We start from the raw sequence: 16975 nt of genomic DNA, 5'->3' as shown, positions 1-16975 counted from the left end.
AAAGGGTGAAAGCCCCCTTGTACCTCTTAGGTGCTCCCTGTTCTCCTCCAGGTTCCGGCTGCCCACAAGGTTCCTGGCCAAGCGGAACGCTGGCCACTGCACAGTCACGGCTCCATCCTCAGCCTCAACCCGCTGGGAGGCCATGCTGAAGGTCCCAAAGGTGGGAATTCAGACATCCCGCGCGTGGAAGAGAAGGGAACAGTGAGGCGTCATGCGGGGGGACAGGGATCATTGGGAGCTGTGGGCGATTCCGACCTTGGTGCGACTCTGTGGTTCTGGGTGGGGGAATGAGGGGGGCACTGAAAGGAGGATCACAACGGGGGGACAGGAGGGAGAAGGGACACTCAGGGTAAGAATAGGGGGACACCCTGGGGGGGAAAGGTCAGGTTATGGGGTGCCTCACAACCCCACATCCCACCCTATTTGACCCCACATCCTTTATATCCCCCATGGCCCCCCGCATGCCCATGTCCTACCCATGACCCCCCATGCTCCCCCCACATACCCCTGCCCCCCCCCCCCGCATCCCACTCATGTCCCCCTATATTCCCCTGCCCCTCCATCTCCCCCCCATGTTCCCCTATATCCTCTTGTCCCCAAACATCGCCCCCTGTCCTCCCCCGTCCCCCCCCAACCCCTGTCCCCCCATCTCCCCCCCACATCCTCCTATGTTCCCCGGTACCCCCCACTTCTCCCTGTTCCCCCCATATCCCCCCCATGTCCCCCACCTCCCCTGTCCCCCAACCCCCCCCAACCCCCTGTCCCCCCCCCACTCCATATACCCCCCTGTCACCCCCCGTCCCCCCATATCCCCCCCACTCAACCCTGCCCCCCCACATGCCCCCCACATGCCCCTGTCATGGTTTTATGATTTTTGGTCATCAGTATTCCACACCATAACATCATGTAATGCACTGGGGGTGGGGTTTGATATCTGCCGAATGTTCGTCCGTCGGAGAAGAACTACTTTTCCCCAGGAGACTTTGCGGTCAGCAAGGGGATATAACTCCAAGCAAGGTCACCTGATTCCTTCTTCTTCGCCTGCGCTTCTTCGCCTGCGCTTCTTCGCCTGCGCTTCGCTATCTGCGCTTCACCGCCTGCGCTTCGCCATCTGCACTTCGCCGTCTACTGCACTTCTCACCCCAGCATTGTGGTGAGGTCTATACAATTCAAACAGACTCTCTCTCTCTCTCTCTCTCTCTCTCTCATTGTATTTTACTAATACTATATTTAGTAAAATCATTTGTTTCACCTCAGATCAGTGCTGTTGTTTTCAAGTATTTTGGGGTCCCCTGCTTCCCCTTTCCCAGAGGCGCGGATCCGCAGATCCCTCCGCCCTGCTGGTCAGGAACTGGGCTGGACTAGCCCATAAACCGTTGACATTTTTGGTGGAGAATGCAGGCAACAGTTGCTTTCTAGCTGTTTAGACTCTGCTCTCGGAGAGTTCCGTTGGTAAAGCTTATCTGTTTCACCGCTGCTCTCTGAAAACGTGACCTTGAAAAACTCCAGGCGGACTGCCAGTATCGTAGAATATTTGTAAACTCTGAGCTTTACTATCTTGCCTCTGTAAAAAAAAAAAAAAAAAAAAAAAATGCTTTCTGTAGTGAAACTTACTCTTAAAGGGCTGCACGCTGCTGCTTCTTCTTTCCTAATGCTCAAAACATACTGGGCATTAATTAAGCTTGCCACCTTGCTGTATGGAGCAATCGGCTTATACAATCAAATGAAAACATGGGTGGAAATATGGACCTGGCACGTTCGTACAATGTGGCTTACAATTCCGGAGACAGCTGCCAATTTTACAGGACTGGGATTTTTTAAGGTTTCCAGTCTCACCTTTCAGCCTGTAGTGCAGTTTTTGAATGAACACCTAGTCGCATTACTAATCTCCCTGAATGTATTGCTCATCATTTCACTCAGTATTAGTATTTATTATATTTTGAGGATGTCCTCCCCAAAACCAGAGAATACTGAGTGGCAGGGAGTGTGGAAAGGTCTGGGAAAGACTTTAGACAAATGGAAATCTTCAGTCTCATGGAACTTTACTCCAGAACACCTGAAAGACCCTGAGAGTCTAAACAGCTATTTAAGGCAGGAATGTTGCAGCTTAGGCAGTTCTGAGGAGGCACAAATGATTTGGGGCCTGGCTAATGCTTATCGGGCCTTATTCAATACTATCCTGGAGAGAGAGAGAGCTTCTGAAATTGAAAGGGAGAGTCTCAGGGAAACAGTTCAAAATGAGCGAGAAAGTCTCCTGCTCCAGAGGAAAAACCTCCGATCTGAGAGAGATGCCCTCCGAATTGAGAGAGACTCCCTGCAATCCAAACTCAACAATCTTCAATCTCAACAACACACCCTCCAATCTGAGCTAGATACTGTCATAATCGAACGAAACAAGCTCCAAGCTGAACTGGAGGATGAGAGCATTGGAACCGACCAACCTGATCAACCACAAGAAGCACCACAAGAGGCACCACAATCGATGTCAGTTGCCCCTGTAAGAGGACGGAAAACAAAGTGAATCTTGACTCAGAAGAGAAGAAAGAGGAGGAAAGAGGTCCAGAGGAGTGGCTCCGAGGTCCAAGAGAAGCACCTCTGAGTCCAGGGGAGGGGCCCTCAGTAAGACCACGGTCACCAACGCCTATGAGGGCAAGAAGTCCTGGAAGAGGAAGAGGTGAGCAAGATATCATTACCTTTGTGGATCGATCTCTGAAAATGAATGAAATTCGAAGTCTGAGAAAAGACTTGTCACACCACCCAAATGAGCCTATTGCTACTTGGTTACTTCGATGCTGGGACAATGGGCCAACAGTGTGTGGCTAGATAGTAGAGAAGCTCGCCAACTGGGTGGCATTGCTAGGGACTCAGCCATTGACAGAGGTATTAGTACATGCCAGAACCAGGCCTTCACCCTCTGGAAGAGGATGTTGTTAGCTGTAAGAGAAAGATACCCCTTCAAAGACGATCTGATGCCCGAGAAGAAGAAATGGGCTGATTTGGAAGAGGGCATCCGTTATTTGAGAGAATGTGCTGTGGTGGAAACACTACATAGCCCCGATTTCATTCCTGATGAGCCAGACCAAGAGCATGATCCTGAGAGAGCCAGGTGTACACCAAATATGTGGCGTACATTCACAAAGACTGCACCAGAAAGGTACGCCAGTACATTTGCAGCTATGTATGGCAGAGGGGAAAGAAGACCCCTTATAAATGAGTTGGTTAATAAGCTTCAAGACTTCGAGTTACATTAAGCCCTCTACGAGCTTGTGTTTCAGCCATTGAAAAAGTAGCTGAAAAGCTGGACAGAATGGAGAACAAACAAGAAGATATAATAGATAAACTATCAATTATGCCTGATGCCGATGAATACATGGTGGTAACAGATACATCCAACGAGGAACAGAATTCCCAAAACAGCCTACTTGAGGGGCTGATCAACTTGATTTCCTCCCAGTCAGTGTCATCCAACGTCTCAGCTATCAAAAGAAGACGTCCTCCTGCTCAAACAAGTGACAACAGTAAGACCACGTCATGTTTTGCCTTGTGGCATTACCTACGCGACCATGGAGAGGATATGAAGAAGTGGCATAAGCAACCTACTCCTGCACTTCAAGCAAGGGTAAAAGAGTTACAAGACAAATCAACCACCAAGGTGAACTTCTCCAGAAAGGTGATTGCTCCAGTTGCTGCAGACAACAGAGGTAACAAACAGAGGGGCACTGCCCCCAGCCAGGGGGGGGAAAGGGATAATAGAGTTTATTGGACTGTGTGGATTAGATGGCCTGGTACATCAGAACCACAGAAATATAAGGCCCTGGTGGATACTGGTGCACAGTGCACTCTAATGCCCTCAAATCACCAAGGGACAAAATCAATTTATATTCATGGGGTGACAGGAGGTTCCCAAGAACTGACTATGTTGGAGGCCGAAATCAGCCTCACTGGTAAAGACTGGCAAAAATACCCTATTGTGACTGGCCCAGGGGCTCCATGTATTCTAGGTATTGATTATTTCAGAAGGGGGCATTTCAAGGATCCTAAGGGGTATCGATGGGCCTTTGAAATAGCTGCAGTACACACAGAAGGTGTTAAGCAGTTGTCTGTTCTGCCTGGCCTATCAGAAGATCCGTCTGTTGTGGGGTTGCTACGAGTGGAAGAGCAACAGGTACCGATAGCTACAAAAACGGTGCACAGGCGGCAGTACCGCACCAACAGGGATTCCTTGCTCCCCATTCAGAAGTTAATTCATCAATTAGAGAATCAGGGAGTGATCAACAAAACTCACTCGCCCTTTAACAGCCCCATATGGCCAGTGCGTAAAGCCAGTGGAGAATGGAGGCTGACGGTGGACTACCGTGGCCTGAATGAAGTCACACCCTCATTGAGTGCTGCTGTGCCGGACATGTTAGAACTCCAATACGAACTGGAGTCAAAAGCAGCCAAATGGTATGCCACCATTGACATTGCTAACGCCTTTTTCTCCATTCCTTTGGCCAAAGAATGTAGGCCACAGTTCGCTTTCACATGGAGGGGCATTCAGTATACCTGGAACCGTTTGCCCCAGGGGTGGAAACACAGTCCAACTATTTGTCATGGGTTGATCCAGGCTGCACTGGAACAGGGAGGTGCTCCTGAGCACTTACAGTACATTGATGACATCATAGTGTGGGGCAACACAGCAAAGGAAGTTTTTGAGAAAGGAGAGCAAATAATCCAGATCCTTCTCCATGCTGGTTTCGCTATTAAGCGAAGCAAAGTGAAAGGAACTGCCCAGGAAATTCAGTTCCTAGGCATAGAGTGGCAAGATGGCCGTCGTCACATCCCGACAGATGTGATCGACAAAATCACTGCCATGTCTCCCCCCACTAATAAGAAAGAGACACAATCGTTTCTGGGCGTAGTGGGTTGTTGGAGAATGCATGTTCCAAACTACAGCCTCATTGTAAGCCCACTTTATCAGGTGACATGGAAGAAGAATGATTTTGTGTGGGGTCCTGAGCAGCAGCAAGCTTTTGAGCAGATTAAACAAGAGATAGCCCATGCTGTGGCCCTGGGGCCAGTACGGATGGATCAGGATGTGAAGAACATCCTCTACACTGCTGCTGGAGAGAAAGGCCCCACTTGGAGTTTGTGGCAAAGAGCCTCAGGAGAGACCCAAGGCCGACCCTTGGGATTCTGGAGTCGAGCCTACAGGGGGGCGAAGGAGGGCTACACTCCAACTGAGAAGGAGATCTTAGCTGCTTATGAGGTGGTTCGGGCTGCTTCCGAAGTAGTCGGTACTGAAACACAGCTCCTTCTGGCACCTCGACTGCCAGTGTTGAACTGGATGTTCAAGGGAAAGGTTCCTTCCACCCATCATGCTACTGATGCCACTTGGAGTAAGTGGATTGCACTGATTACACAACGAGCACGGATGGGGAACCTCAGCCGTCCAGGAATCCTAGAAGTCATCATGGACTGGCCTGAAGGTAAAAAGTTTGGAACACCACCAGCAGAAGAAGTATCTCATGCTAAAGAAGCCCCACCATACAATGAACTATCAGGGAATGAAAAGAAATATGCCCTGTTCACAGATGGATCGTGTCGTATTGTGGGAAAGCATCGCAGATGGAAATCTGCTGTGTGGAGCCCCACACGACAAGTTGCAGAGGCCACTGAAGGGAAAGGAGAATCGAGCCAATTTGCAGAGGTAAAGGCTGTCCAACTGGCCTTAGATGTCGCTGAACGGGAGAGGTGGCCAATGCTCTATCTTTACACTGACTCATGGATGGTAGCAAATGCCTTATGGGGGTGGTTACAGCAGTGGGAGCAAAATAATTGGCAAAGAAAGGGCAAGCCTATTTGGGCTGCTGACCTATGGAAAGATATTGCTACCCGAACAAAAAATATGGTTATAAAGGTGCGTCATGTAGATGCTCATGTGCCCAAGAGTAGAGCTACAGAAGATCAGCAAAATAACCATCAGGTAGACCAAGCTGCCAGAATTGAGGTGGCTCAAATAGACCTGGACTGGCAGAACAAGGGTGAGTTATTTTTAGCTCGGTGGGCCCATGAGACCTCAGGTCATCGAGGGAGAGACGCAACATACAAATGGGCCAGAGACCGAGGGGTGGACTTAACTATGGATGCCATTGTACAAATCATTCATGACTGTGATACATGCGCCACAATTAAACAAGCTAAGAGGATGAAACCTCTGTGGGAGGAAGGGCGATGGCAAAAGTACAAATATGGGGAGGCATGGCAGGTTGATTATATCACCTTGCCACGATCTCGCAATAGTAAGCATTATGTGCTCACCATGGTGGAGGCAACAACCGGGTGGCTTGAAACATATGCAGTACCCCATGCTACCGCCCGAAACACCATATTAGGTCTGGAGAGGCAAATCCTGTGGCGACATGGCACCCCAGAAAGGATTGAGTCAGATAAAGGGACTCATTTTAAAAATTCACTTGTGGATACTTGGGCCAGAGAACATGGCATTGAGTGGATTTATCATATCCCCTATCATGCACCAGCCTCTGGTAAGATCGAACGCTACAACAGGTTGTTAAAAACGATGTTGAAAGCAATGGGTGGCGGAACATTTAAACACTGGGAGAAGCATTTGGCAGAAGCCACCTGGCTGGTCAACACCAGAGACGGTCCTACGTAATCCAGCTCCCTACATATTGTAGAGGGAGATAAGGTCCCTGTAGTACATGTAAAGAACATGTTAGGAAAAGCAGTTTGGGTTTTTCCTGCTTCTGGGAAGGGCAAACCTCTTCGCGGAACTGTCTTTGCCCAGGGACCTGGGTCCACCTGGTGGGTGATGCAGAAAAACGGGGATGTTCAGTGTGTACCACAAGGGAATTTGATGTTGGGGGAGTGCAGTCTGTAATCCCATGTGTTAAGCATGATGTAGTGATGTAGAATAAGGGGTGGAATGTCATGGTTTTATGATTTTTGGTCATCAGTATTGCACACCATAACATCATGTAATGCACTGGGGGTGGGGTTTGATATCTGCCGAATGTTTGTCCGTCGGAGAAGAACTACATTTCCCCAGGAGACTTTGCAGTCAGCAAGGGGATATAACTCCAAGCAAGGTCACCTGATTCTTTTTCTTCGCCTGCTCTTCGCTGTCTGCGCTTCGCTGTCTGCGCTTCGCTGTCTGCGCTTCGCCGCCTGCGCTTCGCCGCCTGCGCTTCGCCGCCTGCGCTTCGCCGTCTGTACTTCAGTCACTCAACTGGACTGCACTTCTCACCCCAGCATTGTGGTGAGGTCTATACAATTCAGACAGACTCTCTCTCTCTCTCTCTCTCTCATTGTATTTTACTAATACTATATTTAGTAAAATCATTTGTTCCACCTCAGATCAGTGCTGTTGTTTTCAAGTATTCTGGGGTTCCCTGCTTCCCCTTTCCCAGAGGCGCGGATCCGCAGATCCCTCCGCCCTGCTGGTCACGGAACTGGGCCGGACCAGCCCATAAACCGTTGACATTTTTGGTGGAGAATGCAGGCAACAGTTGCTTTCTAGCTGTTTAGACTCTCTGCTCTCGGAGAGTTCCGTTGGTAAAGCTTATCTGTTTCACCGCTACTCTCTGAAAACGTGACCTTGAAAACTCCACAAACCGGACCAGCCCACAAACCGTTGACAGCCCCCCACATCCCCCCCACATCCCCCTGTCCCCCCACATGCCCCTGTCCCCCACATCCCCCCCACATCCCCCCATGCCCCATATATTCCCCCATCTCTCCCCATGCCCCCCACATCGCCATATCCCCCCCTGTATAATCAATGGATATCAAGATGTTGCAATCACAAAATAAACAAGAGAGTTAGGCGAAGTGGACAACGATAACAAAAGAGAATAAATGGAAGGCTTACCTTTATGCTGGGCTCACCACAAAACACCAATAGAAGCGATCTCCAGAAGAGATCCTTCCCCACTGGGAGCCAGCTCTTCAATAGGTCTAGGAGGGGTGCAGCCTGCCTCCACCCCTTCTGGCAGCACAGCTGAATTGTCTTCACCTGTGCTCCTCTGGCTGACTCATGGCTTGCCTCAGGGCAATCAGAGGTTCAGGCCATGACTCAGCAGTTCCCATACACTCCACCCCTTCACGGCGTGAACCAATGATCAGGTTAACTAAAGGGTAAGCTTTCCCTAATACGGAGATCCGGTATATCGCGACGCTTATACAATTTTATCACGACGTGTGTTGGTACAACTCCAGACAAGTGATGATCAGTGGATGTCCATACCCTTCTATGGGCCAGTGCTTGATGATGTGAATGGAGGCATGAGGTCCTGAGGTGCAGGTCCGTTCTATGTTCCATCAGTCCCATGCAGACCATCACCGGGTGTTGTCAGGTTATCAATCAGAGGATCAGACTGTGACTCAGCAGTTCCCATACACATGCTGAAGGTCCCAAAGGTGGGAATTGGGACATCCCGCGCGTGGAAGAGAAGGGAGGGACACAGGGTTAAGACCGGACAAAGAGCTCGTGGTCTCCCTGTCGGGGTCTGTGCCTTAGGTGCCACCGTGCCCCCTCCCCCTGTTCAGAAGCTCAGGCCGGGGCAGCGGGAGAGCTTTGGGAAGGGCTGCCCGCTCCTCTCCCTCTCCCTGCCAAAGCGCAGCAGCCAGGGCAGCAGCAGCTTCGTGGAAGCCAGAGGTTCACAGGGGCTGGGATCAGCCCCGACACGTCGCACCATGCATCGCACCACGCTGCGGGAGCCACGCTGCTGCCTTACAGGCATTTTGGAGCAGAGTTCCCCACCTTGGCACAGGGGAAGAGTTGCTGTGTTCTGCGGCCCAAGGCGAGGGGCTCCCCACCCCTCCAGGCAGCCGAGCGGGAAGAAGACGCCGACCCACCTTGCGCAGCAGGGGCCGCTCTTGGATGTAGGTCGACTACATCAACAGCCCTTCCCTCATCTACCAGACTACTCACCCAGTCATAGAAGGAGATGAGGTTGGTCAAGCATGACCTGCCTTTCACGAACCCATGCTGGCTGGGCCTGATCCCCTGGACACTGCGCACACACCGTGCAATCTCATCCAAGATGATTTGCTCCATTACTTTCCCTGATACATAGGTCAGGCTCACAGGCCTTTAGCTCCCCAGATCCTCCTCACGGCCCTTCTTGAAGATGGGAGTCACATCAGCAAGCCTCCAATCCTCTGGGACCTCAGCAGTTAACCAGGAGCATTGATAGATGGCCGAGAGGGGCTCGGCAATCACCCCTGCCAGCTCCCTCAGCACCCGAGGGTGCAGCCCATCCGGTCCCATGGACTTGTGACAGTCCAGATGGAGGAGAAACTCTCTGACTGTCTCCACTGGAATTGCTGGGGGCAAATTCTGAGCTGCATCCCAGACTTCCAGATCAGGGCATAAAAAGCCCAGAGGATGACTGATCTGGCTGTTAAAGGCAGATGTAAAGAAGGCATTGAGGACCTCAGCCCTTTCTTTGTCCTCAGTGGCCACATTCCCTGCTGCATCAAGTACAGGATGAGAATTATCTTTGGTTTTTCTTTTGCCATTAATATATTTAGAAAAAGATTTTTTATTGTCTTTTACTGCAGTGGTGAACCTGAGCTCAAGTTGGGCTTTTGCCTTCCTAGATTCCTCCCTGCATGCCTTAGCTACTTCTTTATCTCCCCAAGCAGCCTGTCCCTTCTTCCAGAGGACGTAGACTCTCTTTTTCTCCCTGAGTCTCAGCAGTAACTCCCGGCTCATCCACACCGCTCGTCTTCCCCTTCGGCTCGCCTTACGGCACTCAGCACAGCCTGGTCCTGCACCTTTAAGATTTCCATCTTGAGGAGCATCCAGGCTTCCTGGGCCCCTTTACCCATGAGAAGCGACTCCCAAGGGACCCGTGCTACAAGCGCCCTGAACAGGTCAAAGTCCGCCCTCTGGAAGTTCAAGAAGGCAGTTTTGCTGGTCACTCTGTTGACATCCCCAAGAATGGAGAATTCTACAATTCTGTGGTCACTCTGCCCAAGACAGTCCCCAAGCTTCACTTCTGCCACCAGTCCTTCTCTGTTGGAGAAGACCAGTTCCACCAGGGCACCACCCCTGGCAGGCTCTCCTACCAGTTGCGTAGGAAGCAATCTTCCACACAGTCTGGAAACCTCCTGGACTGCTTCCTCTGCGCTGTATTTTATTTCCAACATATATCAGGGAAGTTGAAGTCTCCCATCAGAACAAGTGCTGGTGATCCCGTGACTTCCACGAGCTGCTCATAGAATGCCTCATCTAACTCTTCGTCCTGATTAGGTGGTCTATAACAGACCCCCACCAAGATGTCGCCCCTACAGGCCTTCCCCCCGATCCTTACCCATACACACTCCACTCTATCATTCCCAACCCCAAGCTCTTCAACCTCGAAACAGCCTTTACCATCAAGGGCCGCACCACCACCCTTCTTTCCACATCCATCCCTTCTGAAGAGCTTGTAGCTATCTATCACAGCACACCAGTCATGGGAGGGGTCCCACCATGTTTCGGAAATAGCAACAAGGTCATAATTAGCCTGACTTACAATCGCTTCCAACTCTTCCTTCTTGTTGCTCATGCTGCGTGCATGGGTATAGACACATTTCAGACGAGTCATCTGCCTCACCCCAGCTCAAGCATCGTTCCTCTAGGCTCATCTCTTGAGAGGCCTGTTTTGTCCCCTTCCCCCTTCATAGCTATTTGAAAGCTCTTTCAATAAGCCCCGCTAGATCGTGCGCTCGTATTCGTTGCCCCCTTTCAGATAGGTGGGTTCCATGGACAGACAATAGGCCAGGGGCCGAGTAAACTGCCCCACGATCAAAAAACCGAAAATTTCTGGCTCAACACCAGCCTCCAAGCCAATTATTAATCGCCTATGCTTTCCCATTCTGCTCAGAGTCCCTCACTGCCCCTGAAGGTATCGAGCAGAAGATCACTTGAGCTCCCGCTCCTTGAACTAAACGCCCTAAACCCCTGAAATCTTTTTTCATCGTGCGTAGGCTTGTCTGAGCAATTTCATCACTGCCCACCTGAACTACGAGTAGGGGAAAGTAGTCAGATGACCTAACCAGCTTTGGGAGTTGCTTGGTTATGTGCCTGACCCAAGCCCCAGGAAGGCAGCACACTTCCCGACAGCCCGGGTCAGGTGTGCATATGGGGCCCTCCGTTCCTCTGAGAAGAGAGTCACCCACCACGACCACCCTTCTTTCTTTCCTGTCAGAGGCAGTCTCAAGCTATGGGGGTGACCGCCTCGCCCTAGGCTCTCTCCTAGGCAGATCATCACCTCTTCAGTCACCTCCCCTTCAACTTCCAGCAACTGGAACCTGTTACTCAGAGTTGCAGAAGCAGGCTGGGCAGGTGGGGGCATCTCTTGTGACACCAAGTCGGGACTCTCTTCCAACCTTCCTCATCAGTGAGGTCTGTCCAACTGTGACAGGGTAGGGGGTCCACCACCTGTCTGGGGTTTTTCTCCCAAAGCCCTTCCCTCTGGTAAGCCGGTGAGTCACTCCACCAGTTGATCTCCCGCTCACACTCCCTGATGGTCCTAAGTCCCTGCACCACATCCTTGAGCTCCACCACCAGGCTGAGCAGCTCGTCCACCTGCCCACACCTCATACAGGTGAAGTCCCTGCCACTTCCCCGGGCAGAAGTAGGCTCAGGCACTCCTTGCAGCCAGAGGCCTGAACAGCAACATTTCTCAGCAAGCTTTCCATCTGGGTTGCCACAGTCTTCTTAGAATGAGACCACTGTCTAGTGGAGACCATGTTTCAGCCTGGGGCCTCAGGGACTGCCAAGGACAGCCAGTCTCCTGAGCAAGTAGCTCACAGATGTAGCACCCTATGGGAAGCGTGGGCTGTGCTCACTCACTGATCCCTTTCTCTGTGAGCACAAACAATAGCTTCTCACCTGATGCACCTCGTGGGTGGAAGCTAGCAATCAGGTGTGAAGGTGAGGGTGGGTATTTAAACCGTGCCGCTAATATGGCAGCTCCACCCCTGAAGCCTCAGGAGCCTGCCCACAAGCTGCTGGCTCCCAGCACAAGCACAGTGCTGATGCTAGCCTCAAAGAAGCCTTAAAACAGCCTAAAAAAAAGCCTTTAAAAGGGCTTTTTGTTTGCTCTTTCTTTACTCCAGATCCCTTGCCAATGCAGACTTAACTGCTCAGAAGCTAGTCTCTGCAGCAAAAAAACACAGCAGCCAAAAAAATACAAGCTTCGCAGCAAAAAGAAACACAGCCCCTATTCCTCCCTCCCTCCCTGGGGGCAGATGTGCCATGAGAAGGAGCTGTGAAACTGCCCAAGGCCTGGCAGCCACCTCGGGGCGTGCTTGCTGTGGGAATTGTTGCCTGGACCTGAGGCTGTGCCAAAGCAGCCAGAGCCTGGCTGGAAACCGTCCGGGCAGCACGGCGGTGGCAGGAGGAGCAGCGAGGCTGTGCTGCGGCCAGTTTCCGGGCTGAGGGCACTCGGCATCCTCTGCTCTCCGCAACTCCCAGGAGCCTGCTTGCCCGCACCAGAGGCGGGAGCAGCCTGCTCCGCACCCAAGGTAGGAGCCCTTTGCAGCTCGTGCAGAGGAGCTGCAGGCATTTTTCTCTTCATATTGAACCCCATTTCGAAGCAGGGACTGGGGAAGGCTTCAGCACTACTTGAGGACTAGTAGATGACCTGCAGCTTTGGGAGGGCAAGAACGAATCGGGTTCTTTTTAAATCAGGGGACAGACTTAGCATTAAGCGGTATTAATACTAATTAGATTTTCTTCCGTAGTAGTTGTTGTTTGGTTGCTTGTATCCCTTACTCTCGTTGATCTGTGTGATTTTTTTACCCATCCCCTCTTGCTGTGTGGGACTGTCTGCGAGCTGCAGGAAGTTCTCCCTCCCCTGGCGAGCAGCACCCCGAGGGGACGGGAGCAGGGGTTCCCAGGCATGTTGCTGCCCGGCTTGGGCTCCGAGGGGCGCAGGAAGGGGTTGGAGCTGGGACAGCGAGGAAGTGAGCAAAGGAGCTCAGCGTGCTCTGCTGCCCGGTTGGCTCTCTGTAACACAGCCCAGCTGGGACTGCGCTTCTCCCTCTGGGCCACAGGAGACACGAGATGACCTCGTTTTGCAGCTCTGCACGCATGGATTGATTGATGGAAGCTTTCAGCTCCCCGATGCCTCCCTTTGAGTGTCTGAATGTGAAGCCTCCAAGGGGGGAATTTCCACTCCCCTTTCCCTTCCCCGGCAGCCTGCAGTTTCCCTTCGGGGACCCAGCAGGCAACATCTGCTTCTAGCGGCCCTTGCAGCGTTACCTTTTGTGTGCTTAGCGCTGGGCTGATGGCTCACCTGGGGTTGTGCAAACCCCTCCCAAGGCTTTTGTTCAGGCTGTCCCGGCAGCTGCCGACGCCTTTAGCTCACAGCTGTGGGCCCTGAGCACGTCCAGCATCTGTGCCAGCCCGGTACTGGGCTGTGTAAGAGCCACAGAGGCTGAAAAGCTGAGAGCGTGTGTGCTGACTGGAGCACACGTTGAGAACGCGCCCGAGCAGCACGTCAGTAAAGTACAGCCCAGGCTGCCTCGTGCAAAGGGCGCACGGTGCTGAGAACCTTGCCCTGAAGTGAGCGCGGTGTGCGTGCGGAGATGAATGGGAAGCGGCGCCCCCTGGTGGGAAGCTGTGAGCTTTGCGGAGGTGGCCGTGTATTTCAGCAGGGAGGAGTGGGCGCTGCTGGACCCTGCGCAGCGAGCGCTGTACCGGGACGTGATGCTGGAGACGTACCAGTGCGTGGCCTCGCTGGGTGAGGGCTTTGCTGCCTTTCCTCCTCGTTAGGGCACCTTTGGCTGTGCAGAATGAGCCTCTGCAGGCCGGGCTTAGCGTAGTTGCCATGCAGTCACATATTGATAACTACAACAGCAACAAAGGAAATACTGAGAAGCATGAGTTTCAGAAGGGATTAGTATGCACTGCACCCTGATAAAAGCCCCAGAGTCATTGCTGGCAAGGAGGCTTCAACCTGGAGGGAGAAAACCAGCCCTAGTGTTGTTGCACTGCTTCGTGCCACCACCTCCATCTAACGGGTGACTCCCTGCTTACTCCTTTAGAATGTAGGATTTTGCATTCAGTTGCCATAAACATTTTGATGCCTTGGTCATTGATATATTGTCAGAAAATAAACAAGCCGTTCAGAAGTTCATTTTAAAGAAAATATCCCTTTGGAGTTTTCAGAGTTGTATAAGGAACTCTTTGCACTAAAGAAAGCTGTGGGCCCAGTGTCATTCAGGCCCAAAGTGAGATTTCTCCCTGGGGAGGGGACACAGAGTAGAGCTGTTGAACAGGCACTGTGCCAGAATGAGGGAAATGCCCTCATCTCCACTATTTCTCTCATTGAAGCTCCACTTCCAGCCCCCAAACCCGTGCTGATCTCCCTGCTTGAAGGAGAGGAAGAGCCCTGGATCCCAGATGTGCGTAGCCCTGAGGCCGTGCCAGGAGACCTCAGCCCAGGTGAGGTGGTGGAGGGAAGGAGGAGGTTGTGTCTGGAAGAGCCATCTCTGTCTGTGTTTTATTTTGGGCACTGTGTGCTATTTCTGGATTTCCTCTTTCATCCAGCAGGAACTGGGATTGCAGATATGCTGGAGGACCTGGAGGAAAGTGGTGTGGCCGAAAGGCGGTGGGGTGGTGTTTGTGTGGAAGAAATGAGAAGGGATGTCCAAGGAGGCCTGGAGCAAGGTCAGGGTGAGCAGATCATGGAGCCACTGGGAAAGGGTCTGGGAAAGGCAGGGAGGAGCCCGTTGGACTTCAACATCAGTCAAAAGGATCCTGAAGAACCCAGGAACAAGAATATGTGCCAGCAGAAAAAGCAGAATCCATGCACTGAGTGTGGAAATAGCTTTGAAAAAGATTCCAGCATCGTTAACCACCAGTGCATGCGCTCAGCAATGAGTCCATACAAGTGCTCTGATTGTGGGAAGAGCTTCAAATGGACATCCCACCTCACCTACCACCACCACATCCACAAGGAGAGAGACCCTACAGGTGCTCTGAGTGTGGGAAGAGCTTCAACAGCCATGTTGAATTGAAGCAGCACTGGTGCAGCCACACAGAGGACAGACACTTTCACTGCTCTGAGTTTGGGAAGAGCTTTGAAAGCAGTTCTGAATTGGAGCTGCACCAGTACTTCCACACACAGGGGAGACCTTTTAAGTGTCCCGAATGCAGGAAGAGCTTTAAGTGCAGATCTAATCTCAAGTATCACAAGCACATCCACAGTGCATACAGGCTGTCGAAGCATCCCCAAGAGACAGGGAACGTTCAGAAGCAGTTCCAGCCTCATTATCTAGCAGCACAGCCTCAAAAGACATGAACATGGGAAGAGCTTCAGCCAGAGCCCCAGCCTGGTCACCAGCTGAGGCTTTGTGTGGTGATGAATCTTACAAATCCTTCTAGTAGTGGAAGAGCTCTGCGGCCAAACTCATTCCTCTTTTTCCTTCTTTGCATGAGAATTATGCATAACGCTCTCCTTCAGCTGCAGTTGCTTTGTTGAGCGGCCAAACAAAGGGGAATGCACATTGGGATGTGTCACAGCCACTGGAAACCCTCTGCCAGGTGGCTCTTTTCTGCCAGGGCTGCGTGCAAGGAGAGTCACCTCTTACCTCCCCTGCAGAAACTCCTGTGCTGTGGGGCAGCAGGTGAGGACCCAAAGGAAACCTCAGCTGGGCTGATACGTCACCAGGACGGAAGAAATCCTGTCTGCAGGCAGTGTGGGAAGAGCTTCATCTGGAGCTCAACCCTCAGTAGACCCCAGAGAACTAACCAGAGGAGAGTCCCAGTGAGTGCCGTCACTGCAGGAAAAGGTCCGTGCAGAGCTGGGAGCTCATCACACACCGATGGATCCACACACGAGGAACCCTGTGGGTTGCAGCAGGGTGTAACGGGGCAAGGCAGAACTGTCTGGTTTAGGCACAAGGGTTAGCAACAGGGTTGGGATAGGCATTTGGGGAGGTCACGGGGTAAGGGGGTGGTCGCATCTATGGGTATGAAATGCCTTGTTTCACAGCATTAAATTGGCACTCTCTCTTGACACTGTGTGTGACAGCATGTGTCCCTGATTGGGGAGATCAGACGGGTGGGGGTCGGCTCAGCCCGCAGGATAATGTAGGTTGCTGCTACTTTTTGCTGACCCCGACGTGATAAGGCTGGATGGGGTGGCCTGCAGGCGGTGCACAACTGCTTAGACATGGCATCCATTGCACAGATAGTCGTAATTTTGAAAGGGCAGGGGAGAGAGACGGAAGCGCAGCTGAAAATTCAGCCCTGACGTCGCTTCTTCAATAGGGGGAGCGATGTGGGTTTTTGCAAAAACCAGGGGACGTTATGGCCCCGTTGATTTTCACAGAAGTGGGGAAGGAGTTACTTGATTTTGCTTCAGGTGGTGGGTCTGGTGCCAGAGAGCTAATAGCGACTTGGGATTCGCTGAAGCAGGTATTCAAGAAAGCGAATCGTCAGGCGTGTGGTGGTGTCACAGGCAGTGCGGGATGGTTTGACTGAGGAGACCTTGACACGGCCGTCCTCAGAGTCTGCAGCGGTCATGGGGAAGGAAAGAATAGAGTCCTCTTTCCCCCCACCAGCGTTCGTCACACATGACCCAGGGGTAGCTTTTCCAGTCGGGGTGACAAAACAAGGGCATGTAGTCACAGGTACCCAATGGTGGAACACAGGATGGACCGAGCTCCATCTTTTGTTCTTCCTCCCCTGGATTATAAAGGATGGAGAAGGATGCGGCACCTTCGGCTGCGTCAGCGCCTCCTCTTCCCGCGGGCTCTTGAGATCAGTCCGTGCACGTTGATTCAACGCCCGTGTGACAGCCCACCTTGGCTCCAGTAATAAGATTTAAGCAGAATAAGGCTGCTGTGGCTCCAGAGTCCCCACCTGCTCTGCTTTCCAGGCTGGAGTGCTTGCTCGGGAAAATGGAACCGGTAATTTTGTTGGGGGAGAAAATGGATGAGCTTGGGAGAGAAGGCATTTGGCAAATAG

General features: G+C 52.0%; 3 protein-coding genes across 4 annotated transcripts in view; all 3 read left to right on the top strand.

Moving 5' to 3' along the window:
• The window catches only part of LOC125686110 (coiled-coil domain-containing protein 81-like), a 312318-nt gene that overhangs the window by 187111 nt on the left and 108232 nt on the right, over positions 1-16975 (top strand). The gene's annotated exons all lie outside the window — the stretch shown is intronic.
• The window catches only part of LOC125686102 (basic salivary proline-rich protein 1-like), a 214981-nt gene that overhangs the window by 170954 nt on the left and 27052 nt on the right, over positions 1-16975 (top strand). The window lies entirely within an intron of this gene.
• On the top strand, positions 13592-15021 carry LOC125686089 (zinc finger protein 764-like). The gene is made up of 3 exons (XM_048929723.1): positions 13592-13742; positions 14336-14446; positions 14555-15021. The coding sequence occupies exons 1-3, from the start codon at positions 13592-13594 to the stop codon at positions 15019-15021; spliced, it is 729 nt and encodes a 242-aa protein (XP_048785680.1).

Source organism: Lagopus muta, chromosome 31 (assembly GCF_023343835.1).
Source record: "Lagopus muta isolate bLagMut1 chromosome 31, bLagMut1 primary, whole genome shotgun sequence".
In the NCBI taxonomy this organism is placed as follows: domain Eukaryota; kingdom Metazoa; phylum Chordata; class Aves; order Galliformes; family Phasianidae; genus Lagopus; species Lagopus muta.
The sequence above is the reverse complement of the archived record's forward strand: the minus strand, read 5'-3'. Positions and strand labels throughout refer to the sequence as shown.

Excerpts from the sequence above, each read along its gene's own strand:
- LOC125686089 (XM_048929723.1), top strand. The coding sequence starts at position 13,592 with ATGGGAAGCGGCGCCCCCTGGTGGGAAGCTGTGAGCTTTGCGGAGGTG. Across the intron at positions 13,743-14,335 it reads CCAGTGCGTGGCCTCGCTGG|CTCCACTTCCAGCCCCCAAA; the intron begins GTGAGGGCTTTG and ends CTCTCATTGAAG. Across the intron at positions 14,447-14,554 it reads GCCAGGAGACCTCAGCCCAG|GAACTGGGATTGCAGATATG; the intron begins GTGAGGTGGTGG and ends TTCATCCAGCAG.